This window comes from Daucus carota, chromosome 7, assembly GCF_001625215.2.
Source record: "Daucus carota subsp. sativus chromosome 7, DH1 v3.0, whole genome shotgun sequence".
In the NCBI taxonomy this organism is placed as follows: domain Eukaryota; kingdom Viridiplantae; phylum Streptophyta; class Magnoliopsida; order Apiales; family Apiaceae; genus Daucus; species Daucus carota.
The window spans coordinates 39,212,049-39,238,918 of NC_030387.2; the positions used below are offsets into that span (position 1 = coordinate 39,212,049).

General features: G+C 34.7%; 1 protein-coding gene across 1 annotated transcript; it reads left to right on the forward strand.

The window, feature by feature from the left end:
- Positions 1 to 19,977: 19,977 nt before the first annotated feature.
- On the forward strand, positions 19,978 to 26,593 carry LOC135147682 (DEAD-box ATP-dependent RNA helicase 3, chloroplastic-like). The gene is made up of 2 exons (XM_064080901.1): positions 19,978 to 20,539; positions 26,387 to 26,593. The coding sequence occupies exons 1-2, from the start codon at positions 19,984 to 19,986 to the stop codon at positions 26,398 to 26,400; spliced, it is 570 nt and encodes a 189-aa protein (XP_063936971.1). The 5' UTR covers positions 19,978 to 19,983; the 3' UTR covers positions 26,401 to 26,593.
- Positions 26,594 to 26,870: the final 277 nt, after the last annotated feature.

Consider the following 26,870-nt stretch of genomic DNA (forward strand, 5'->3'; position numbering starts at 1 on the left):
TCAAGTACGTAGAGTTGTTGGAAGACTGATCATGTTGCCTTTAATACTGCAACATTTTTGTCTACTTAAGTAGTGCTTCTCGTCGATACAGAATTCTGCTTCACTTGATTTAGTCACTATATGTGGATTGTTAGGCTTGAAAGTGTACGGATGTTTAATTGGTAGGTATGACCTTTGCATGGCATATATGCCTGGTAGGCTCTGAATGTAGCTGAATTTTCGTTGTATGCTTATAAGAGCATCTCCAACGGCGTTGGCTATAATCGTTGGCTAAATAGAACCTTCAAGACATTATGTAAAATTTGCTGAACCTGTAAGAAATTTTGCTTCAATGATATTGGCTATATTAGTTGGCTATAATTTATAAATAGTATGTTATTAATATTTTAGATTATTAAAATAGAATATATCAATTTAATATGTTAATAAATTATGTGCAATCTTCCTACAGATTTCCTTACAGGCCTGTAGAGGTTCGACAAATTTAGCCATCCATAGGAGGTTGACTAAATTTATAGACAACAGCTGAGAATGGTTGGAGTTGAGTTTTTCGAGTTGTTGGCTAAATTTTTTTATTTTAAGTATGCCAACTCACCTTTCAGCCAAGGACTTTTAATAGTTGGAGATGCTCTAACAAGATTGAGATTTTCGACAATCTGTATAAATTAAAAATCATGAGTAGAAGCAAGTAGATCTATATGTATGTAAAAACACAGAATGATAATAGAAAATCATAATAGAGAAAAAAAGGAACCTTTTTCACAGAGGATGAATTGGAGAGACTTTTTGCAGAGGATGAACCCTAGGTTGGAGCGACCGATTAATTGAGGGAAGATAAAAGTCATGTTAAATCTTTTCAAAAATGGGCTGACAATTTTTTGAAAAAATATATGCAATTTTCCATAGAAAGTCATTAAAAGTCTATCAATTATATATTTCCACCAAAGTCATTGATATATTGAATAACAACTGACTTTTAATAACTCTTTAAAAGTTGTAATTCAATACCTCAAACTTTGAAAGACTTTTTAGAAATCTTGATACAATACCTCTTTACTTTTAAAGAGTATTTAAAAATCTTGATTGAATACACCTAGATTTTGAAAGTCAATAAAAGTCATTGAAAATCATGATACAATACCAGCCCCTTAGTTTCTGAACACCCCCGTCAAGAGATTATATGATTCCCATCCCCTTCCACCTCCCAGAAAATATAAGAATTCCCCTTGCTTTGTTCGAATAATCGAGAATTAATCAGAATGACTAATCAAATATCAATCAGACTCAATTAAATATTATTTTCAAAGTTATATATAATGATTTTACATATAATATAAGTTTATAATTTTATATAATCAAACTAGTATAAATTTATATGTCATGAATATATTATTTGTTATATTATAACAAATATCATTAACAAAATAATAATCTATCTGTCCCATTTTATATATTAGTCATTTTTTTTAAAGAGTCCAAAAAGAATGAACTTTTACTTTATAATATCTATTTACGATTATTATAAACACACATTTATAAAAAAATATTTATTTAATGCCAACTAACCTATGATTAAAATAAAGTTAAATATTCATTTCTTCAAAACCATAATACTCAAAGAATTCATATTAATTAGGACGGAGGGTATTACATATTTTTAGATTATAACACAAAAGAGTATAATTTTTATTACTTTTCATTTTAACTAATATATATTTTCAATATTTTTTTAAGATAATTTTTAAATAATTGAATGATTTGGATCAAAGAATCTAATATTTGACAGGTTTTTTTAAAAATCAATTTTTAATCTAATTAATGTTTAATTAAGACAAAATGGTTCTGAGTGTTGGCCATTGAGAAAGGCTCAGGAACGTCGACTAAAGACAACAGAATTGCGTATGTTGCGTTGGATTTGTGGTAAGACTATGACAGATCATATACCGAATGTTACTTTTCGACACCCTTTAGGAGTTGAGTCTATCTCTAAAAAAATAAGGGAGGAGCGTTTACGTTGGTATGAATATGTTCGGCGTAAATGTAACTCAGCGCCAGTTCGAAGGTGTAAGTCTAAATGTAAAGACAACCCTATCTGTTACATAGGGATGATAACTCAACAATAGAACAGGACAAGTAAATAACACTACGCCTGCACCGGAATCGGAAGAAACGAAGACAAAGGTTGAAGAAGCCATCTACAGTCTTGAAGGAATAAGTTCACTGGAAGAAGTTCATTAATATGTTCATGCCTCAGTGAAGAATAAGATTGAAGTATTCAAGATTGTGGAAGCAATGAAGATGTTGTCCAAGTACTCGAAAGATTTCAGTGCAACCCCTGAAGCAAGATATTTCTATATATCTTGGTTGGTTATTTATAATCAACAAACTGAAGCATAAACTAACCCGGAACCGACTGATCAATGTTTGCTGACAAAGAAGGTACAATGTTTGACTTCAGTGTTAGTCGCTTGTGAACCAGACCAGTGCACTAAGCGTCAACACGTACGGAGCTTTGCAAAGTATTTATCGATCGAAGAATTGATCCAGTCATATCAAGTCATTTGTTCCACAGCCAAGCCAAGTCAAATGCCAGCTATGCCGAAGCTTACTGCTCAAATGCCATATGTCAAAACTTCCACAGAAAGCCATATCAGGAAGTGACATTTTTTATATGTGTGCACTTATATATTTGTATATGTACAAATATAATCATATATGTATATATGTATATTTAATTAAATATAATATATATAATATATATGTATATATGTTTTTAAACATATGTATATGTATATTTATATGTATATATATTTAAATAAATATATATGTATATAGTATATGTATTTATATTTTACATAAACATTTATATATTTAAGTGTATATATATATTATATTATGTGCATAAATATATGTATATTTAGAGAGAGTTATATATATCTTTATATGTATATTTATATTTATATTTACACATAGTTATATGTATATTATATATATTTAAATATATGAGAATATATTTAAATATATGTGTATATATATGTTACTATATGTTTATATAAATATTATATATATGTATATATTTATATATACTTTTCTTTATATATATTTATGTTTATATTTATATTTATAAATAACTATATATATATCTCTATATATATTTATATATATATTTACATTTGTATTTACATATAATTATATATTATATATATGAGAATATATGAGAATATATTTAAATATATGTACATATATTATTATATGTTCATATAAATAAAATATATATGTGTGTATATATTTATATATACTTTTATTTATTAATATAATAACAACATAATATATTATATTATATATATTATGCATGCATGTGATGATGTCAGGTGTCTAGGGCAACCTAGGGTTTGCATGTGCATCTAGGGTTCACTGTGAGACTCACTTCTCTCTTCCTGTAGATATTGCAGCAAGCGCCATTTGAATCTTAATATGAAATCGACCAAGGCAGATATGTACACACTGAAGCTCTTGGCAGGTGCATTGTACATAGCGCAAGTTGGAGATTTACATGCTTGTCCTTGTCTTCTCACTCTGTGTGTCCTACTGCTGCCAGCGCAAGGAGTGAAAGGTAAATATATATGTGGCGCCACTGGTGGAGTGATAATAGTGGAGTATTGGCACCTGTTGACATGAACGTAGCAGAAGCTAAGTCATGAAACTTTATACAAGGAATATCTGTTGGAGCGCAAGTTAGTGACGCAACAAGTGTTTAACCCTAACAGGTTATCACCTTAACCAGGAGTGAGAACAGCGTGTACACCAAAATATTCTGGCGCCAGTTGCATCTTGGTATAACAAGACTAAGGCATAAATCATACAGTGGAGATGGGAGTTGTTTTGGCGCAAGTATGGAGCGCCAATTGGTTAGTTCTTAACCATGGGTGACAACAGTGTGGCACAGGGTGATATATGGAGCAACTACAAGCGCAAGTTCATTCACTTAGATTTATTCTAAGTCATGCACACACAGTGGACATCAGTAGGCGCCAATTCAGGAACAAACTCACCCCTGGCGCAAGTTTCATTTTAATCAAATCAATTCTGGCGCAAATTCAAGAGTTAACCATGGTTAGTTTATGAAAAGCCTATAAATACCCATGGATTGTGTTCTCATTTGTAACACTCTTCACCACCTTTATGGTGGAATGGCTTTGTGCCTCGCACACTACTACACACAAATAAATCATAGCTTAGTTTTGTAATATATATATATTTAGAAGCTAGGGTTTGTGAGTGTACGTAGTAGTAGCCATTGTAGCCAACCTTCGGGTTAGGATTTATAGCACCTTCGAGGTATTTATCAATATACAGATATACCTTGGAAAATATTGTGTGTTGGTTTAATATTTTCATATCCTCAGAAACCGACCCAATAAATATCCGGAACACGAAACCCATTACAGGACTGCAATTTATTTATCCGCAAGATTCGAAAGAATTTTAAATTGTAGTGAGTATCGTATTCAACCCCCCCTTCTACGATACTTTGGACCTAACAATTGGTATCAGAGCGAGGTTGATTGATATACAAATCAGGATCCTTATCGTACGGAAAATCAAGAACCCAGCTTTCGATATTTGATTAGGGGAAATGTTCTTCCGGTTTGTGTTGTTGAATTTGTCCGTAGGCCTAAGTAAGGATTATCTGTCGGATACTGAACTTTGGACCAGGACTTATAAATTTATATTTTAAATTTATTTTATAAATTTGACTTAATTTATTTTAAACTTATTAATTGAGTTTATTATGAATTAATTGAATTTATCTTATAAACTTAATTAAATTTACTTTATAAACGTTACTAAATTCGTTTAATAAATTTGCTTAAATTTATTTTAGACTTGTAAAGTTTACTCTTAGACTTTATCAAGTTTATCATAAATTTTTTATAAATTTATTATTTAAATTTGTATAGTTTATGATTTAAATTTAAGTTAAAATCTAGAATATAAATGTTAGAGAATTTTATTGATTATGGATATAAGTTCAAGTTCAAGGGTTCAATTTGATTTGTTCTGGAAGTAGTGATTTAATTGGAGACGAGACACTTGAATATTTTCAAAAATTAAATTTATCTAATAAATTTTAATATATTTACAAAATGAATTTGAAATAAATTTGTTCTAAACTTATTCAGTTTATTATAAATTTATTTGAATTTATTTTTTAAATATAATTAAATTTATTTTATAGATTTGACTAAGTTTATTTTATACTTTATTTTCTTTTATCTTTTAAAGCTTATTTTTAAATTTATTTTCTTTATAATTTAAACTTAGTTTAAATAATCAAGTGTCCCGTAACCTTTTTAATTATTCTACTCCAAGACAAATTAGATTGACATTTAGTTGAGACGGATCAGGCTGACAGATTACAAGACAAGCACCGGGCTTTCAAATACCAGATTCTCAGAACCGGTAATGGAAGTACATTGATGATCCAATCCAATTGATTACTCAAAGGATTATTAGAAGCAGTTTTTCTATGTTCAGAAAAGATGATTGTGATTCGAAGAAGATTCCATTGAAGACTAATTTGGTACTACTAACAGTGGATTTTGAAGAAGGTACTTCAGGCCTTGATCTGAGTATTTACTCCTACTTGATTATCAGATCACCAGATCAGGATGGGAACTTGCTTTATGTGTTGAGTGCATCTTCCCAGGGCTCGGAATATCAACTTTGAATGGCACCACTGGTATTAGGAAAATAGAAGTTTTTACGGATGAATCTTCAAGGATTTCAATCTAACTCAGTGATTCAGGGAAATACAATTACACAATGAATTGTATCAATGCTAAATCCATCCAGAATCAACTGAACCAAAGACAGAGAACTGTGGAGGTTTAAGGATATAATTATCGAGTTACTACCGCACCAAATCAGTTTCGTGCATTTATGTCAGAACCTTAGGATTGAACAGAAGAGTTTGTAACTGCTGAATTTGAGGAAGCTCAAGTCGACGAAAGTTAACACTTTTGAAGAATGTGAGGACAGAACTTCAAGGATTAGCATAACACTGTCTGAGAGGTTTAGTCATGTCAAGATTCAGATGGAAGCCATTGGTTTCAAGTGGAGATTCTTCGGGGTTCAGTTCGACAGGTTGTTTGAAAACTGAGTTGGTCAGTACACACAATATTGATTGGTATCTTTAGCAAAGAAGAGTTGCTATATATATTGAAGCCTCGACAAACAAGGAAGATAGGGCTTGTCTGAAATTCAAGTGGATGTTTTGAAACAAGCATCACAACAAGTTCTTATGCTATTTTAGGAAAGGTGTGAGATGGATCAATTGCCGATGAGAAGGATGATTATGGTTATCTGGCTATCCCAGCATTCTCTGAAGATGACTCACCTCGCACTTCTCAGGTACGAATTCTTTCTAACTATGCAATACTTATTTCTTTATATTTAAAGCATGTTATAAATCTTCGAGTAGAATTGTTTAACACACAAGCACAAGCATGATAGCATCACAATAGATAATGTTAAACTAGTATGCTAGATGACTATTCTGGTAACTAGGACTGATGATAATCTTGTGCATGTGTCTTTAGCAGATTCTTAACATGTGTATGAATATTTAGGATTTGATTATTTGCAATGGTGAGATTAGAAGCTTTCCTTTGGAACACGACGCTTAGTTTTAGGGGTTATGATCCTAGCATATATAACTTTGTTAAAACACTTACTTTCAGATTCCCTAGTTTAACTAGATTTGCTTATTTATCTGTATTGTTTGTTAAGGATTTTATTTTGTTCTATGATGGAATGTCTACCTTGTGTCAGTAGAACTTTTAGAACTTCATGTTAGATCTAAAACTGACTTTGGTAATAGAGATAGAATAATGCCATATGACAACAGATTGGGACTAGTATGAATTGATAATGTGATCATTAATTTCTTGTGTCTAATCCATATGCTTTTCAAAGATTATTGAATATATGTAATTCTACTTGCTACCTGTTGCACTTGTGTTAATTGGTTTAAGTAGAGAGTACTGAATCTTCTGAATTGCATAACTGCTTGTCTTGCTCTTGTCTTATCTTTGATTGTTTGCCATGTGTATTCAACATCATGTCTGTTTATTTTCATGTCATGAATGCATGTCTTTGTACTTGCATTGATTTTAGAAAAGCATGTTTGAGAATCACATTAGGGCAATGTCTAGATAAGAATTAGCATGTTAAGGTTGCTTCTGTTGTTACTACTGTTAAAGAAAAATCTCTAATTCATCCGGACCCAGTTATGATTGGGGACCATAGAACTCTTTCCATTTGTGATTGCAGGTTACATATGTTCCATATGATTTTTTGGTGCACTCTGCTTGCTGAGTAGCTGAAATCATATGTTTCACAAAAAGTACCCTGTTAGCAAATGTGATCGTGTGAGCAGTTCCGTCAATAATCTTTGAAAGATGACAACAAAGATTCTCTTGTGGGACATGCTTGTTTTCCTGGAATGTCATCATGGAAGCATATCTTTCTTGGAAGAGTCAAAGCACACAAATTCCTAGTATCAAACGGTTCTCTGACAAAGGACATTATGTCAGTTCATGGAATAGTGTTTTATCTTAAATCAAGAAGGATGTGAATATTGCTCGTAGCTAATATGGAACTTCAACTGAAGATGGAGTGAGCTGTTTTGATAGTGAAGCCTCATCAGATGAGTATTAGCTATGGCACTTGAAGCTCTCAAACTTGTATGTCAAAACAAGGAGCTCTTTTTATTAGTAAGAAGAGATTTGGTGAGAGGACTGCCTCATCTCGAATTCATTACGGATGAAGATTATGAGGTATGTCAATAGGGAAGTCAAAGGAGCATCGCACAGAAGCAAAGATATGATCAATATTACTGAGCCGCTTCAGATGATACGTATAGATTTCTACGGATCAGTTAATGTCATGTCTATAACAAAGCTAGATATCTTTTTGCGATGATCATTGACTACTCTAGATTCTTTCGTGTTGTTCGTATGTGTTCGAAGGACGAGACGTCACAAATGAAGGTTGATCAAGATGAACCCTGATCATTGATAAATCCAGAAAGATATCATTCTTGCCAGTGGCCAATCAGAAGCAAACACTAACTCTTGGTATGTGTTTGGAGGAAAATGCCTCTTTGAAAGTCTTGCATTTGAAGATCAAAGAATACTTTCCTCGGCTACTCTATGGAGTCTACAGGGTGATTGTGATTAATCAACAGAAGGTGATTGTAAGTCTGGATAGGACATTGAACGACACTTTGCTCCAAGCTGTTAAAGGTGATATCATTGGTATTATGATGATTCAAATCCATGCAGAATCTCTTTGCAAGTATAAGGATTGTTAAGGAAATCCCAGCAACAGCTTAGGGGGAGCATTTGGTGGATCCACTAGTCAAACTCAACACCACATTGAAGATGAACAGGACATATCAAGAACGCATCTGCTTAGACAAAGGGTTGGGAGTCAATATCATTCCTGGGTTCTAGTTCTTAAATGTTCCGAATGGTGAAGTGAAGACTAGGAGAGCTATTGTCAAAGGATGTTATTTCTTTGGGTTTCAATTTGAAGTGAAACTTGAGGAAGATTCAGAAGCTCTTAAAGGGATCCAGATTGAGTGATTGCACAGCAAGATGATCTCAATCAGTTTGAAAGCAGATTGTGCGGATTCTGATACCCTGACCTAATGACAATTTAGTACTTAGTACTTGTCGGGTATTCAGATTCCAACTGGATATTTTTGGCTCTGTTACGAGGGACAAGCCAATTTGGTTGCTAAGAGTTACTACAAAGGAGAAGGTTATGAAGATGATGGAAACAGAATCTTCAAGTTCAGGACTTTACATCTTAGGGGACTCAACGACCTTCATGATTTAACTAAAGCACCATTAACGAGACTCGGGTTCAGGATATTACAATGAGCTAGAAGATGAAGATTCATACAATCTCAAGGACTTTGCAAATGCAGGTCCAACAGAATTTGTATTCTCTTTCTTCACCATATCTCTATGAGTGGGTATCCAACACCTGATGATCGTCACAGACATGGTATGACTTCTGACTAGCATATTATCTTAATATCTGTTTGCTAGAGTCATATTTGGTATCCAAATTATTACCTCTCATGATACAAGGCACACACAATACAACTATTTGTGTTGTGATACCATGATTATATTATATGTGGACTAACGTCACTTGTGCAAGATAATTGCTAAGTGAATGCAGATTAGTGATATGATGAGTTTGTTGGAAAGTTGCAATTCTTCATGGTCTACTAGTTAGCCTAAAGAATGATGGCAATAAAAGGAAGTCAAGGATCTTTTGAATATGCGCATTTTGGAAGATTCTAGACTTGCCAAGACTTATGCCAACAACCACTTGACTTGATCAGTACAAGAAAGGTACATCAACTGAAATGTCAAGTCTCAGAGGTATTCAACTTATCACTTTACTTCACTGCAAGTAGATCACATACTATATTTTCTATAAGGTATTACTTCTTTCATGAGCATGTCTATCGTATTTCTTGAATGAATTCATGAGTATTAAATTGTCTATACATATGACTTGTGAATTTATTTAAAATCCAGTACCTCGTGCTTTTTGCTATTATATGTGATTGCCATGTTTATTGCTTTGCATGCTTAGATGGTGATTATATGTTTTAGCATGAGTATTTGTTATTTCAAATTATTTAAATTGCGTTGCATGACAATTAAGTGAATTATTTGTTCATGATTTAAATGATTAGAGATGACATGAAGCATGACTTAATTATGTTATTTTTTCTTGAACTATACTTCTTTATCAATTGGTATCTAGTAGAGAAACTTTGTCATAATCTAGTCGTGATATATCTGTATTTGTGAACATACTTAGGATTATTTTCTAGGTTGAATTCATTTTTATAGGTATAAAATCTGAAGCATGACTTATTTGTTTCTAGACTTGTGACTTGTATCAGTAATTGGTATGTGGTTAGAATCTAGTTAGAATTTAGTCATGATATACTAGTATTTGTGGAGTTACTTAGATTCTCTCTAGGCTGAATCCATTTATATTAGTGTATATATTTGAAGCATAACTATTTGTGTTAGATATTTGATGATTTATTAATTGGTATTTTATTTCATGTCTAACTGCATATAGGTGTGACACTTTTAGTGTTAGTGATATTTTGCATGCTTATATGTAGATCACTAATATTAATTGTTAATATTTTCTGCGAGGAGTTGTGTGAGGTTACTTGTACTTAATGCTTACATGTAAAGGACTTGTGAACTTTTCTTCAACTTTCCCTCGGGCTTGCGAATATCTTTGTATGATTATCATGATTTTAGTTGTTATATGCTGATCTGATAATTATATGATATTGCGTAGGTAATTATTATTTTATCTTAGTTAAATTGTGATCCAAAATGATATGCTTATTTGTTTTATGATTGACTTTGATAGAATAATAGAAGCATGATTTATTCATTTTTGAAGTATTTAATTGGTATCTATTTTTGATGCTTTATTGATGTTTTATTTGTGAATTGATTGTGATGTATTGGCACCGGTGAAATATTGTTGCATATTTCTTAAAACCACTGGTGCTAATATATTTTAGGTGTTTAATATTCTGAGTACAAGGGAGACAACATAATCTTTATTCTGTCTCATATTTATGTTCTGGAGTGGTGAGTTTCTTCAAAGAAATTTTCTTATCAATTGATTTCAACAATTGGTATCCACTACTTTATTTCATAAATATTTCTTAGAATATTTTGCATCTATATATGTAGCGTCATAGGACGAGACATTGATTATCTTGTATTTGTGTACTTGGTGATCTTTGTCACTTACAGCGTCTGTTTTGACGATGTGCTAGTATGATGCCTTTTTACTAATTATTGTGATGAGTGCTTTATACACTGTAGCGCATAAATTTTCTTGTTTCCTTTTTAAATTATAGTGAGAAACAAGAGTCTGTGTCTTTTTCAAAGACAAGTTCATTTAAAACTTTTATGCATAGATTCAGACTCTCGTACTCAAACAAGTTTTTAATGGAAAACTTTGATTCTTTCATCGGTTGTGATTGTCATTCTTTATGAAAATCATTTTACAGTCACAACTGATTCATTTTTCTTCAAAAGATTAAATGCAATTGCTTTCATTCAAAATCATACATTTTCTAAAATGCATTTATATCTCTTTCTGTTCTTCGGAACTTAATCAGCCTCTTGGCTTTCCTAGATAGTCATAAGGTTGAAAACCAACAATCTTTATCCCAGACTATAAAACCAAATTCAGAACACATCCCAACTTTCCCCCTGGAGTGATAAGGAACTTATTAGACTAAAGGTCAATGAGGGAGAAACTGTTGTTGCAGCAAATAAGGATGTGAGGGATAGTGCACCCACAGCTCTACCTCTCGAGAAGAAAAGGTATTTTCAAAATTGAGGTAACTGTTGCTCATCTGTATTCTCTCAAAAGAATATAGAGCTGAAAAGGCAATAAAACAGTCTCTGGAATCATTCTCTCAACAGGATGAGTCCATTGAAATTCGCTCGTCAGCCAGAGCATCTTGTATTGAGTCAAGCACATCATTAGTAATCACTCTGATGAAGAGCCTAAACAAAAATCTTATGGACACAATACAAGAGAGTGCACAGTAAGGTTAAAGGTTTTGTTCCAGAAGCAACTTCTTCATTTACCATTTTATGGTAGATAAGATGGTTGATGCCTTTACAGGTGTAAGGAGGAAACGAGGATCTCAATTGCCAAATCTTCAGGATTCTCGTCTCCCTCCCCAGATAAGAACAGATCTGGATCCAATCGGAATGGATTTCCTATTTATAGGAGATCGGCAACTCTCTGACTATGAGTCAATTTATTGATGAGTCAGTTAAGGATCGGGGATTTACGAAACCCCATTGCACCGCCAGTGACCTCTCTTGAAGGGGCTATGGTGATTTTCTCATGCAGGTACAGAAGACCATACTTTGAGTGCTGAGAGAAACACTGTGAGCCACACACTGAGAGTTAAACACTTGGTGAGATTTTGAGAACATTCAGTGAGATATCAGAATGAGAAATATGTGAGCATGAGTGAGTGCAAACACATAGGATTTTGAGAAAAGTGAAACACTTGTGAGGTACATATAATAATAATTGGTATTGAAAGCTCACAAGATGTTGAAAGAATTGACGGAAGCAACTACGGTTCATTCCATTTCATGGTGTGAACTTATGGTTGATGATTCTCTTGAATCAATTGTCTTCACAGACATTGAGGAGGACTTAGGCCTTTGCCATAATTAAGCCTTTGTCTAACCTCCCAGAGCAAACAACTCTGGATCCTTAATTGGATAAGCCACTTAGTGGTTGGCAACTTGTGGACCATGATTCGGATTTATCTGATGAGTCTGCAGCGACTGGGAATTACGAACTCCCATTGCACCACCGGTGACCCCCTTTAAGGGTGGCTAAGGTGATTTTCTTGCAGGTACTTAGCATTTTGGAAGCTCAGTATTTGTGTGGAGGGATACACTTACAGAACTCGTGAGTGACACCCTTACCCAAAAACCGAGAGAAATTTGAGTGTCGAGTGATACACCTGCAGAACATTTAGTGAGATAACCACTGATTACCAAATTTATACCTAAAGGCAAAGTGGATACTTTCACTGAAATGTTCGACTGACTGCCGTTGGAGCCATGTTGAAGATGTTATCGAAACCTTAACATGGATCTAGCAATTGGTATTGCGACCTAACAATATCGGGAAGCTTTATCATTTGGTAACACCAAAGGGACACGGTTGTCAGATTTTACTCATTACTTTTCCGTTTGGAACCTATTCTTTCAGCATAGGGACCAACCCAATCAAAGTAAACCCTTCTTCTGAACTCTTTCTTCGACCCCAGCTTTAGCGTTGTTTAGTTCTCTTTGGGGAGATTATCTTTTGGTACAGGATGTATTGTACACGTTCCTTGCCTATTTGATACCATATATCCTCGGAGGATTCCACAACTAAGGGGGAGAATATATGAAAGGGGGAGAATATATGAAAGGGGAAAGAAAAAGTAAGTTAGCTTTCTTCTATTGTCTACAACTAAGGGGGATTAAACTACTCTTTATTTGTGTACTACTGAGGGGGAGATTCTTCTTTCAACTAAGGAGGAGGATTGATCTTTCATCTAAGGGGAGACAACTACTTATCACTAAGGGGAACCTGATCAAGGTAACGGGAGGAAAAGTATAAAGTGATACATCTATTCTTCAGTAAGTGGTAGACAGGAACTTATTCATTACCACTGAAGAATTCAATGAAGCTGCTGATTGTTCTTTGCATAATGGAATGTTTTGAATTCTCTTCAAGACAGACTATGAGGATTATCTGGCAGGAAAGTAAGAACCAGAGAAATAAAGGTGATATGCACATTTGTTATTTCTATTCATGAAATCTGGAAATGTATTATATGATCCAGAAACTTTGTAGCATTATTTACTAGTCCAGGACTTTACTTTTTCTAGTGTTAGTTGAGTTATCCTCCAGAGGATTTGCTTGTTATGATTAACAAACAAATAGGGGGAGATTGTAAGTCTAAATGTAAAGACAACCCTATCTGTTACATAGGGATGATAACTCAACAATAGAACAGGACAAGTAAATAACACTACGCCTGCACCGGAATCGGAAGAAACGAAGACAAAGGTTGAAGAAGCCATCTACAGTCTTGAAGGAATAAGTTCACTGGAAGAAGTTCATTAATATGTTCATGCCTCAGTGAAGAATAAGATTGAAGTATTCAAGATTGTGGAAGCAATGAAGATGTTGTCCAAGTACTCGAAAGATTTCAGTGCAACCCCTGAAGCAAGATATTTCTATATATCTTGGTTGGTTATTTATAATCAACAAACTGAAGCATAAACTAACCCGGAACCGACTGATCAATGTTTGCTGACAAAGAAGGTACAATGTTTGACTTCAGTGTTAGTCGCTTGTGAACCAGACCAGTGCACTAAGCGTCAACACGTACGGAGCTTTGCAAAGTATTTATCGATCGAAGAATTGATCCAGTCATATCAAGTCATTTGTTCCACAGCCAAGCCAAGTCAAATGCCAGCTATGCCGAAGCTTACTGCTCAAATGCCATATGTCAAAACTTCCACAGAAAGCCATATCAGGAAGTGACATTTTTTATATGTGTGCACTTATATATTTGTATATGTACAAATATAATCATATATGTATATATGTATATTTAATTAAATATAATATATATAATATATATGTATATATGTTTTTAAACATATGTATATGTATATTTATATGTATATATATTTAAATAAATATATATGTATATAGTATATGTATTTATATTTTACATAAACATTTATATATTTAAGTGTATATATATATTATATTATGTGCATAAATATATGTATATTTAGAGAGAGTTATATATATCTTTATATGTATATTTATATTTATATTTACACATAGTTATATGTATATTATATATATTTAAATATATGAGAATATATTTAAATATATGTGTATATATATGTTACTATATGTTTATATAAATATTATATATATGTATATATTTATATATACTTTTCTTTATATATATTTATGTTTATATTTATATTTATAAATAACTATATATATATCTCTATATATATTTATATATATATTTACATTTGTATTTACATATAATTATATATTATATATATGAGAATATATGAGAATATATTTAAATATATGTACATATATTATTATATGTTCATATAAATAAAATATATATGTGTGTATATATTTATATATACTTTTATTTATTAATATAATAACAACATAATATATTATATTATATATATTATGCATGCATGTGATGATGTCAGGTGTCTAGGGCAACCTAGGGTTTGCATGTGCATCTAGGGTTCACTGTGAGACTCACTTCTCTCTTCCTGTAGATATTGCAGCAAGCGCCATTTGAATCTTAATATGAAATCGACCAAGGCAGATATGTACACACTGAAGCTCTTGGCAGGTGCATTGTACATAGCGCAAGTTGGAGATTTACATGCTTGTCCTTGTCTTCTCACTCTGTGTCCTACTGCTGCCAGCGCAAGGAGTGAAAGGTAAATATATATGTGGCGCCACTGGTGGAGTGATAATAGTGGAGTATTGGCACCTGTTGACATGAACGTAGCAGAAGCTAAGTCATGAAACTTTATACAAGGAATATCTGTTGGAGCGCAAGTTAGTGACGCAACAAGTGTTTAACCCTAACAGGTTATCACCTTAACCAGGAGTGAGAACAGCGTGTACACCAAAATATTCTGGCGCCAGTTGCATCTTGGTATAACAAGACTAAGGCATAAATCATACAGTGGAGATGGGAGTTGTTTTGGCGCAAGTATGGAGCGCCAATTGGTTAGTTCTTAACCATGGGTGACAACAGTGTGGCACAGGGTGATATATGGAGCAACTACAAGCGCAAGTTCATTCACTTAGATTTATTCTAAGTCATGCACACACAGTGGACATCAGTAGGCGCCAATTCAGGAACAAACTCACCCCTGGCGCAAGTTTCATTTTAATCAAATCAATTCTGGCGCAAATTCAAGAGTTAACCATGGTTAGTTTATGAAAAGCCTATAAATACCCATGGATTGTGTTCTCATTTGTAACACTCTTCACCACCTTTATGGTGGAATGGCTTTGTGCCTCGCACACTACTACACACAAATAAATCATAGCTTAGTTTTGTAATATATATATATTTAGAAGCTAGGGTTTGTGAGTGTACGTAGTAGTAGCCATTGTAGCCAACCTTCGGGTTAGGATTTATAGCACCTTCGAGGTATTTATCAATATACAGATATACCTTGGAAAATATTGTGTGTTGGTTTAATATTTTCATATCCTCAGAAACCGACCCAATAAATATCCGGAACACGAAACCCATTACAGGACTGCAATTTATTTATCCGCAAGATTCGAAAGAATTTTAAATTGTAGTGAGTATCGTATTCAACCCCCCCTTCTACGATACTTTGGACCTAACAGAAGGGTTAAACGCATATCGGTTCGGGGAAAGAGAAAGAGAGATCGGCCCCGTCGGACGTGGTCTGATCAATTGAATTTGGACTTGGGAGCCCTAAATCTAACGGGAGATATGACATTAGATAAGAATGATTGGCGACGGCGTATTAGAGTAGTTGAGACTCGGTTTAGTGGCTTACAAGGGTTTTGAGTGTTCTGGTGTTATGCTTTTAGGACAAAGACCAGGTGCAACGGCTCAGATCATTCATGGACAGATGCATTGCCGATAGAGGTGAGTCCCATGTGTTAGAAATCATGGGCCAATGTACAATTTACTTATATTTCACACAAAACTTTGTCTTGCACTAAACCGGGGGTCTCACGGTAACAGCTTCCTTACCCTAAATGAGTAGGGGCATGATATGCGTACATTTTACTCTCCCCAGACCTTGCTTTAAGCGGGATATACTGGGTTTGTTCGGTTTGATTTGGTTTGGTTTGAATCCAAACCGTGATTTCAATAGAGAGGGCTGCCGTGTGCACCCAATATAATAACCGGTATATTTATTAATTTATTTGTTATTATAATATTATAATTGTATCTTAAACATCAATTTGTTTGGATAATCCTATTGGCTCTATAACTTAGCCATAAAATTAGGATCAGCTACTGCGTGATAGTAATATTTAAACGATCACACGTCTCTCACATTTTAGTTATCCATACTTATCTAACTATAATACAAGTATTATTTATATGATATACTACGCGACTATAGCACGCATGAACCAAAGTATACGGCCGGCAGAGTTCATGTGGTCAACGAGTTAAGCTATTGATCGGATCGATAAAAAAGGAGTTTGGTTGAATGCTTGGTAATTGAATGAAAAGCACACTGTCATTGAGAATTATCCGCTAGCGTTCATAAACTGGGAGGTGCATCAATATTAAGGTTGTTGCACTAGTTATTTCTATTGTAATTTGTATTGCAGCTTATATTAATTCCAACTTTCTTTGTGTGTTACAGGTTGACAAATATTTACACCATTTTTATCTATTTATTTGACTCCATTAAGGTAAGCAAAAGAATTTGTATATTTTAAGGATATAAATATTATATGCGTGTTATTATAATATTTCTTATTTTCATGTTGGGTTAAATGATTAATTTAAATTATTATTTTGCGACGTTCATAAACGATGAAATTACATTTATTTTTATTCTTTCTACAATCAAGAGATTTTATTCTTCGTAAGGCTGGGTTTGAATTGGTTAAGTCAGAGGCGTGGCGGTATATTTTAATTGTTACTCACTGTCTTGCTTGTCGTGCATGCATGAGTACCTCTGTTAATTGCTGGTGGATCTGTTATACACAGCACAGTTCAGTTGCACTGTTTTGATAAAATTTTATATTTTATAATTAATTTATCTTGAAATCGGTTGCTATTGTGATCAATTATTCTTTTGCTAGTGACATTCATTATAGTAAATTTTGATGCGTTAAGTATTATTTATTTACTTAAAATATGTATAAGTAGTTTAAATTTTTAATTGAGGTATCATCATCATATATATGTGATCTCCTGATAAAGATATTTATTATTATATCTCGAAGGTCTTTAATTTTCGTACGCTCATAAATGATTATTTTCAATATAAAAATTATAATAGTATTTATGTCCTGACATTTACTATACTTAATATTTGTGTTTGATTTTGGGCCAATAGATTTTAATAAATGTGATTTTTGATATTAAATAATAAAAATGATTTAATCTTATTTGTTCTCAACAAAATCATTTTTTCTGCTAGCGGATAACCTCCAGTGGGATATGTGTTACTGATTTGATTAATTATTTATTCACGTACATGTGGTTGAGTAGGTGTTATAATAATAGTACAGATTATAGACTTGTGATGGATACTAGATCCTGATAGAAGTTGTACACTCTACTGTATTTATTTTTAACTTCAAGTTTCTATCGGAAAGCACTGGAAAGTTTTGGGCAGGACCTTACTTTTATTAATAATTAATAATTGTCTTACTGTGGTGAAAGGATTTCTTCTGATATACGAGAGTATTAGGTGCCATAATTAGTCAGTGTCATGAATGTTTTATTAGTATTAGTGTTACATATTATTTGATAATAACTAAATCGTTATTCTATTAGATTTAAATAAGGAGTAGTAGCTGCTTGCCTCTTTTAGCGGACTTCTTACATATCTTCAATCGCGTTATTATTGGTTTTAAGGTACGGATTCTATTCCTTTCTCTCTTTTATTTAAATAATAAATATTTATTATATTTATTATTTATTATTGTGACATCCTTAAAATCTCTTTTATTGTTGCACACTACCCTCTTCATTTGGCCTCCATGTAGTTAAGTTATTGTTGCCTTGGCTCATAATAAATTGTTTCTCTTTGCACAATTATTGCATCATTGTACTTATTTTGTTTCTCGAGTCGGCAACTTTTGTAATTGTTTGGGCTCTTAAACTTATCCGTGTGGGTAAATCACGGACAATGTTCACATGGAGTTCGTAGTAAAGGTGAACTAGACACCAACTCGTATCGGTGATTTAAGCATACGAGCACGTTTCTGGGGTATGAGACGTGAGAAGATCATGATCGTTATTGTTTTGTGGAATGTTTTATACATTCTTTATTTCTTCTTGTGGATAACCGAAGAAGAAATCATTGTTCTGTATTTGCTCGGTGATTGGAGTTGAGCAAGTACAGTTTTGTATAAGAGACCCGTATTATGTCATTTATTCATCATTGAGTCTTATTTATAGTTCATCGTTTATCTCTATTATTGTGACTTGGAGTACTTATTTGTACCAACTTATTGTGATTATTGTTTCGAGATTATTGATACTCCTTGCACCTACATTATTTTTATATTCGTACTGGGCATTGGCTCACTCTTGTTTGTTTCCTTTCCGCAGGTAATCAGGGGTAGCGGGGAGAGTGATGAGTGACACCCACTCTAGTTGATTTCCTTGTTAGGGGCTAATGAGACTTTAGAGCTTATATTTATATTGTTTTAAGACTTTGTTGGATTTATCATTATGGAGTTCAGACTTTATTATCCCTATTGATATTTTGTTTGTTAAATCATTATATTATTTCCGAATAAATTTAGAATCATTTAATCGTTTAGCCCTATTGTAAAAGCGGGGTGTTACATTTTGGTATCAGAGCGAGGTTATGATTCTGTAGACTAGCCTTAGGGCATTTGACCTGTGAGTTTTGGGTTGACTTCGGATGGGTAGAAGTAAGATTTTATATAACTGCGATATTTACTCGATATTCACTATATATGTGTTCTCATAATAAATGTTGCAGGATGCCGCCCAGAAGAGATACCTCGAGAAATAATGCAGGAGGACAACAGATTGTGATGGACAGGGAAACTTTCTTGGACATGGTTAGGGAGGTAGCTAATCAGCAAAGGCAGAATCCTCCTGGTAATGTGCCCAATCAGGAAGGCCAGACTATGTTTGACCGTTTTATGAAGCAGCGACCCAATGTTTTTAAGGAAGCTAAACACCCTATGGATGCTGAGGCTTGGATTGATCACATGGAGAAAATATTTCGGGTCCTAAATTGTTCTGAGGAGGAGAAAGCTCGTTTTGGTATCTACCGTCTTGAGGGGGATGCTAGTACTTGGTGGAAGTCAGTGGTGGCTTCTCATGCAGCTGGGTATGAGGACACTCTTACCTGGAATGTGTTTAAGGCACATTTTGATCAGAGATATTTTCCTGCTAGTGTTCGGGAGGAGTATGCTCGTGAGTACCAGAATATTGCTCAGAAGGAGGATGAGTCTGTGGCAGATTTCCAGATTCGATTTCAGAGGTTGGCTAATTATGCTCGGTCTATTGCTGGGAACGATGCTGATAAAATTATGAAGTTCAAGTGGGCTCTAAAGACTTCAATCCGGAATCATATTATTGCCAACCGCTACACCACTATGGACAGCTTAGTTGATAGTGCCAGGGACCAGGAGCTTCATCAGGCTGATTTTCGTAAACAAAAGGACATGCAGGGTCAGAAGAGGAAGAGAGATGATGATCTGCCCAAATTCCAGAATAATGGTGGATCTTCGGGCGGATTTAGACAGAACAATCAGAGGTACAACACCCGCAGCTTTCAGCAGAAAAATGGGAATCAGGGGAATCAACAAAACAGGTCAGGCAATCAATCTGGGAGTCAGTCAGGCGGTCAAACTGGTCAGAATGGAGGAAGGTCTGCTTGTGCACACTGTGGGAAAATGCACAGTGGTGTTTGTCACTGGATTTCTAGAGCATGTTTCAATTGTGGCCGTCAAGGCCATACTATCAAGGACTGCAAGGCACCATTAAAGAAGTCTGGGGACCAGAATAATAATACTGGGAAGAATGAGCAGAAAAGTTCTGGACGCGTGTTTTCTCTCACTGCAAAGGATGCGGCTAACTCTTCAGGTACCATTACAGGAACACTTCCGATTGGTAATTGTGATGCTACAGTCTTATTTGACACTGGTGCTACACATTCATTTGTTTCTACATCTTACGTCAAACATCTATGCATTGCACCTACTACATTGTTGTCTGAATTTTCTGTTGCTAACCCTATGGGGTCAAATATGTCTGTGAATGTTCAATATCTTGAGTGTGTGGTTAGAATTGAAGATAGGGAATTATCTGTTGATCTCTTACCTATTCCGATGCGAGACTTTGATGTTATTTTGGGGATGGATTGGTTGGAACAACACAAGGCTACTATCGACTGTCAGCAAAAGAAGATAATTTTTGGCGACCCAATTTCACCCGAGTTCGAGTTCCAAGGTTCAAAGCTTAATTCTCTGGGAAAATTTATTTCAGCTATTAAGGCACGGAAGATGATTGCACATGGTTGTGACGGATACTTGGCTCACATTGTTGATTCTTCTATAGAGCAAACTAAACTTGATGACGTCAGTGTGGCTCGTGAGTTTCCTGATGTATTTCCAGAAGATTTGGATGGATTACCACCACATAGAGAGGTGGAATTTTCTATTGATTTGATACCCGGTGCACAACCAATTTCCAAGGCTCCGTATAGAATGGCTCCGCTTGAACTACAAGAGTTGAAGGAACAGCTGCAGGAACTACTTGATAAAGGCTTCATCAGACCTAGTGTTTCACCATGGGGAGCACCAGTATTATTCGTTAAGAAGAAGGATGGTTCGATGAGGCTTTGCATTGACTATCGGGAGTTGAATCGAATTACTATGAAGAATAGGTACCCACTACCCAGGATTGATGATTTATTTGACCAGCTTCAGGGGGCAAAATATTTCTCAAAGATTGATCTTCGTTCAGGCTATCATCAGTTGAGAGTGAAGGCAAGCGATATCCCTAAGACAGCATTTAGGACTCGGTATGGGCACTACGAGTTCTTGGTAATGTCTTTCGGGTTGACCAACGCGCCAGCAGTTTTTATGGACTTGATGAACAGGGTATTTAAAGATTTTCTAGATAAATTTGTGATCGTGTTTATTGATGACATCTTGGTGTACTCGAAGACTAAGGAAGAACATGAAGAGCATCTTAGAGTGGTATTGGAAACGTTACGGGAGCACAAGTTGTATGCAAAGTACAAGAAGTGTGAATTTTGGCTCGATCAGGTTGCCTTTTTGGGACATATCGTATCAGCAGATGGAATCAAGGTGGACCCTGGAAAGGTTGAGGCTATTACAAACTGGCCAAGACCTAGCACTGTGACGGAAGTGAGGAGTTTTCTTGGACTTGCTGGCTATTATCGACGTTTTGTTGAGGGTTTCTCGACCATTGCTATGCCATTGACGCAGTTGACTCGGAAAAGCAACAAATTTATATGGACTGACGAATGTGAGGCTAGTTTTCAGGAATTGAAGAAGAGACTTGTGACATCTCCAGTGTTGACTCTACCATCTGGAATGGGTGGTTATGTGATTTACAGTGATGCTTCAAAGAAGGGACTTGGATGTGTACTGATGCAGCATGGGAAGGTGATCGCCTACGCTTCAAGGCAACTAAAACCGTATGAAGTGAACTACCCGACACACGATTTAGAGCTTGCGGCCGTGATTTTTGCACTAAAGATTTGGCGACACTATTTGTATGGCGATAAATGTGAGATATTTACTGATCACAAAAGTCTGAAGTATATTTTTACCCAGAGGGAGCTTAACATGAGGCAGAGGCGATGGATTGAGCTATTGAAGGATTATGATGTGAGTATTCAGTATCATCCGGGGAAAGCTAATAAGGTAGCAGATGCCTTGAGTCGGAAGAACTTTGGGAATTTGGCAGCATTGATGACACAACAGAGACCTCTTCAACGCGATATTGAGAAGTTTGGCTTGGAGTTTTATCATCATGATGTTGTTGGTATGGTGGCAAGTATGCACGTGGAGCCTAGTCTTATCTCGAGGATTAAGGCAGCTCAGGATGGTGATGGAGAGTTGTGGTACCTTATACAGAGCATGGAAGCTGGAAAGCAACCCGAACTTCGCATTGATGATCAGGGTATTGTTTGGATGGGTAACCGATTATGTGTGCCCGATAACAAGGAACTTAGGGAAGAAGTGATGGAGGAAGCTCATCGGTCACCATTTTCAATTCATCCAGGTGGAACAAAGATGTATCATGACTTAAAAGAACATTTTTGGTGGATTGGTATGAAGCGTGATATAGCCGAGTTTGTTTCGAAGTGTTTGACTTGTCAGCAAGTGAAGATAGAGCATCAGAGACCTAGTGGATTGTTACAGCCTTTGGAAATGCCTACTTGGAAGTGGGAGCACATATGTATGGATTTTGTGATTGGATTGCCGAGGACTTTGAGGAAGAATGATGCAATATGGGTGATTGTGGACAGGCTTACTAAATCTGCACACTTTTTGGCTATTCGTGGGAGCACGAGCTTGGAGGGTTTGGCATTGGCATATAGGAATGAGATTGTGAGACTTCATGGGATTCCAGTTTCGATTGTTTCCGATAGAGACCCTAGATTCACTTCAAAATTTTGGCAAGGATTTCAGAAAGCATGGGGTACCAAACTAAACTACAGTACAGCTTTTCATCCACAGACAGATGGACAGTCAGAGCGGACGATTCAGACTTTGGAGGATATGTTACGAGCATGTGCATTGGATTGGTCAGGAAATTGGGATGAGTATCTGCCGTTGGTGGAATTTGCTTACAACAACAGTTGGCAGGCGAGTATCGGTATGGCTCCTTTTGAGGCACTTTATGGGCGCAAGTGTAGGACACCAACTTGTTGGAATGAAGTGGGTGAGAAACTTTTGGAGGGTCCCGATCTAGTTCAAGTTACCACTGAAAAGGTGGCGGTTGCTCGAGAAAGGCTCCGACAGGCTCGGTCAAGACAAAAGAGTTATGCAGATAAAGGTCGACGTGAGTATGAGTTTAAAGTTGGTGACAAGGTTTTTCTAAAAGTATCTCCTTCGAAGGGCATTCAGCGGTTCGGTCAAAAGGGTAAATTGAGTCCGAGGTATATTGGACCTTTCGAGATTCTTGAGAGAGTCGGAACAGTGGCGTATAGGGTTGCATTGCCACCACAGTTATCACGGATTCATACTGTATTCCACGCATCAGTTTTGAGGAAGTATGTTTATCATCCACATCATATTGTTCAGTATCCTTTGGACGCGTTTCGAGAGGACTTGTCTTGTGAAGAAGAGGCCGAAGCTATATTGGCGAGAGAGGAGAGAGTCTTGCGTAAAAACACGATTCCTTTTGTTAAGGTTCTTTGGAAGAACCATGAAGTTCGAGAAGCTACGTGGGAAACCGAGGAGTCTGTTCGCGCAAAGTATCCATATCTTTTCGAACCAGGTTCGTGCCTTTAATTTCGAGGACGAAATTCTTTTAAGGAGGGAAGAATATAATAACCGGTATATTTATTAATTTATTTGTTATTATAATATTATAATTGTATCTTAAACATCAATTTGTTTGGATAATCCTATTGGCTCTATAACTTAGCCATAAAATTAGGATCAGCTACTGCGTGATAGTAATATTTAAACGATCACACGTCTCTCACATTTTAGTTATCCATACTTATCTAACTATAATACAAGTATTATTTATATGATATACTACGCGACTATAGCACGCATGAAACAAAGTATACGGCCGGCAGAGTTCATGTGGTCAACGAGTTAAGCTATTGATCGGATCGATAAAAAAGGAGTTTGGTTGAATGCTTGGTAATTGAATGAAAAGCACACTGTCATTGAGAATTATCCGCTAGCGTTCATAAACTGGGAGGTGCATCAATATTAAGGTTGTTGCACTAGTTATTTCTATTGTAATTTGTATTGCAGCTTATATTAATTCCAACTTTCTTTGTGTGTTACAGGTTGACAAATATTTACACCATTTTTATCTATTTATTTGACTCCATTAAGGTAAGCAAAAGAATTTGTATATTTTAAGGATATAAATATTATATGCGTGTTATTATAATATTTCTTATTTTCATGTTGGGTTAAATGATTAATTTAAATTATTATTTTGCGACGTTCATAAACGATGAAATTACATTTATTTTTATTCTTTCTACAATCAAGAGATTTTATTCTTCGTAAGGCTGGGTTTGAATTGGTTAAGTCAGAGGCGTGGCGGTATATTTTAATTGTTACTCACTGTCTTGCTTGTCGTGCATGCATGAGTACCTCTGTTAATTGCTGGTGGATCTGTTATACACAGCACAGTTCAGTTGCACTGTTTTGATAAAATTTTATATTTTATAATTAATTTATCTTGAAATCGGTTGCTATTGTGATCAATTATTCTTTTGCTAGTGACATTCATTATAGTAAATTTTGATGCGTTAAGTATTATTTATTTACTTAAAATATGTATAAGTAGTTTAAATTTTTAATTGAGGTATCATCATCATATATATGTGATCTCCTGATAAAGATATTTATTATTATATCTCGAAGGTCTTTAATTTTCGTACGCTCATAAATGATTATTTTCAATATAAAAATTATAATAGTATTTATGTCCTGACATTTACTATACTTAATATTTGTGTTTGATTTTGGGCCAATAGATTTTAATAAATGTGATTTTTGATATTAAATAATAAAAATGATTTAATCTTATTTGTTCTCAACAAAATCATTTTTTCTGCTAGCGGATAACCTCCAGTGGGATATGTGTTACTGATTTGATTAATTATTTATTCACGTACATGTGGTTGAGTAGGTGTTATAATAATAGTACAGATTATAGACTTGTGATGGATACTAGATCCTGATAGAAGTTGTACACTCTACTGTATTTATTTTTAACTTCAAGTTTCTATCGGAAAGCACTGGAAAGTTTTGGGCAGGACCTTACTTTTATTAATAATTAATAATTGTCTTACTGTGGTGAAAGGATTTCTTCTGATATACGAGAGTATTAGGTGCCATAATTAGTCAGTGTCATGAATGTTTTATTAGTATTAGTGTTACATATTATTTGATAATAACTAAATCGTTATTCTATTAGATTTAAATAAGGAGTAGTAGCTGCTTGCCTCTTTTAGCGGACTTCTTACATATCTTCAATCGCGTTATTATTGGTTTTAAGGTACGGATTCTATTCCTTTCTCTCTTTTATTTAAATAATAAATATTTATTATATTTATTATTTATTATTGTGACATCCTTAAAATCTCTTTTATTGTTGCACACTACCCTCTTCATTTGGCCTCCATGTAGTTAAGTTATTGTTGCCTTGGCTCATAATAAATTGTTTCTCTTTGCACAATTATTGCATCATTGTACTTATTTTGTTTCTCGAGTCGGCAACTTTTGTAATTGTTTGGGCTCTTAAACTTATCCGTGTGGGTAAATCACGGACAATGTTCACATGGAGTTCGTAGTAAAGGTGAACTAGACACCAACTCGTATCGGTGATTTAAGCATACGAGCACGTTTCTGGGGTATGAGACGTGAGAAGATCATGATCGTTATTGTTTTGTGGAATGTTTTATACATTCTTTATTTCTTCTTGTGGATAATCGAAGAAGAAATCATTGTTCTGTATTTGCTCGGTGATTGGAGTTGAGCAAGTACAGTTTTGTATAAGAGACCCGTATTATGTCATTTATTCATCATTGAGTCTTATTTATAGTTCATCGTTTATCTCTATTATTGTGACTTGGGGTACTTATTTGTACCAACTTATTGTGATTATTGTTTCGAGATTATTGATACTCCTTGCATCTACATTATTTTTATATTCGTACTGGGCATTGGCTCACTCTTGTTTGTTTCCTTTCCGCAGGTAATCAGGGGTAGCGGGGAGAGTGATGAGTGACACCCACTCTAGTTGATTTCCTTGTTAGGGGCTAATGAGACTTTAGAGCTTATATTTATATTGTTTTAAGACTTTGTTGGATTTATCATTATGGAGTTCAGACTTTATTATCCCTATTGATATTTTGTTTGTTAAATCATTATATTATTTCCGAATAAATTTAGAATCATTTAATCGTTTAGCCCTATTGTAAAAGCAGGGTGTTACACCCAATGGTCAAAGGATTGATCCTCCTGACCTCACTTTTCCTGCTAAAATAAGCAAAAACGATTAATCATGAGTATCTTTGGTTGCTGCACTAAGAAAAAGTGTTTATTTTTAATTTTTCTTGTGGGTGTTTGGGTTGTCCAACAAACCAGAATTTTCATTTGATTTTATATGACATCTAATTCTGTCTTCCAGGTAAGAAAGGATGAATCCATACAATTCAACGTGACGTCATTTGTGAAGC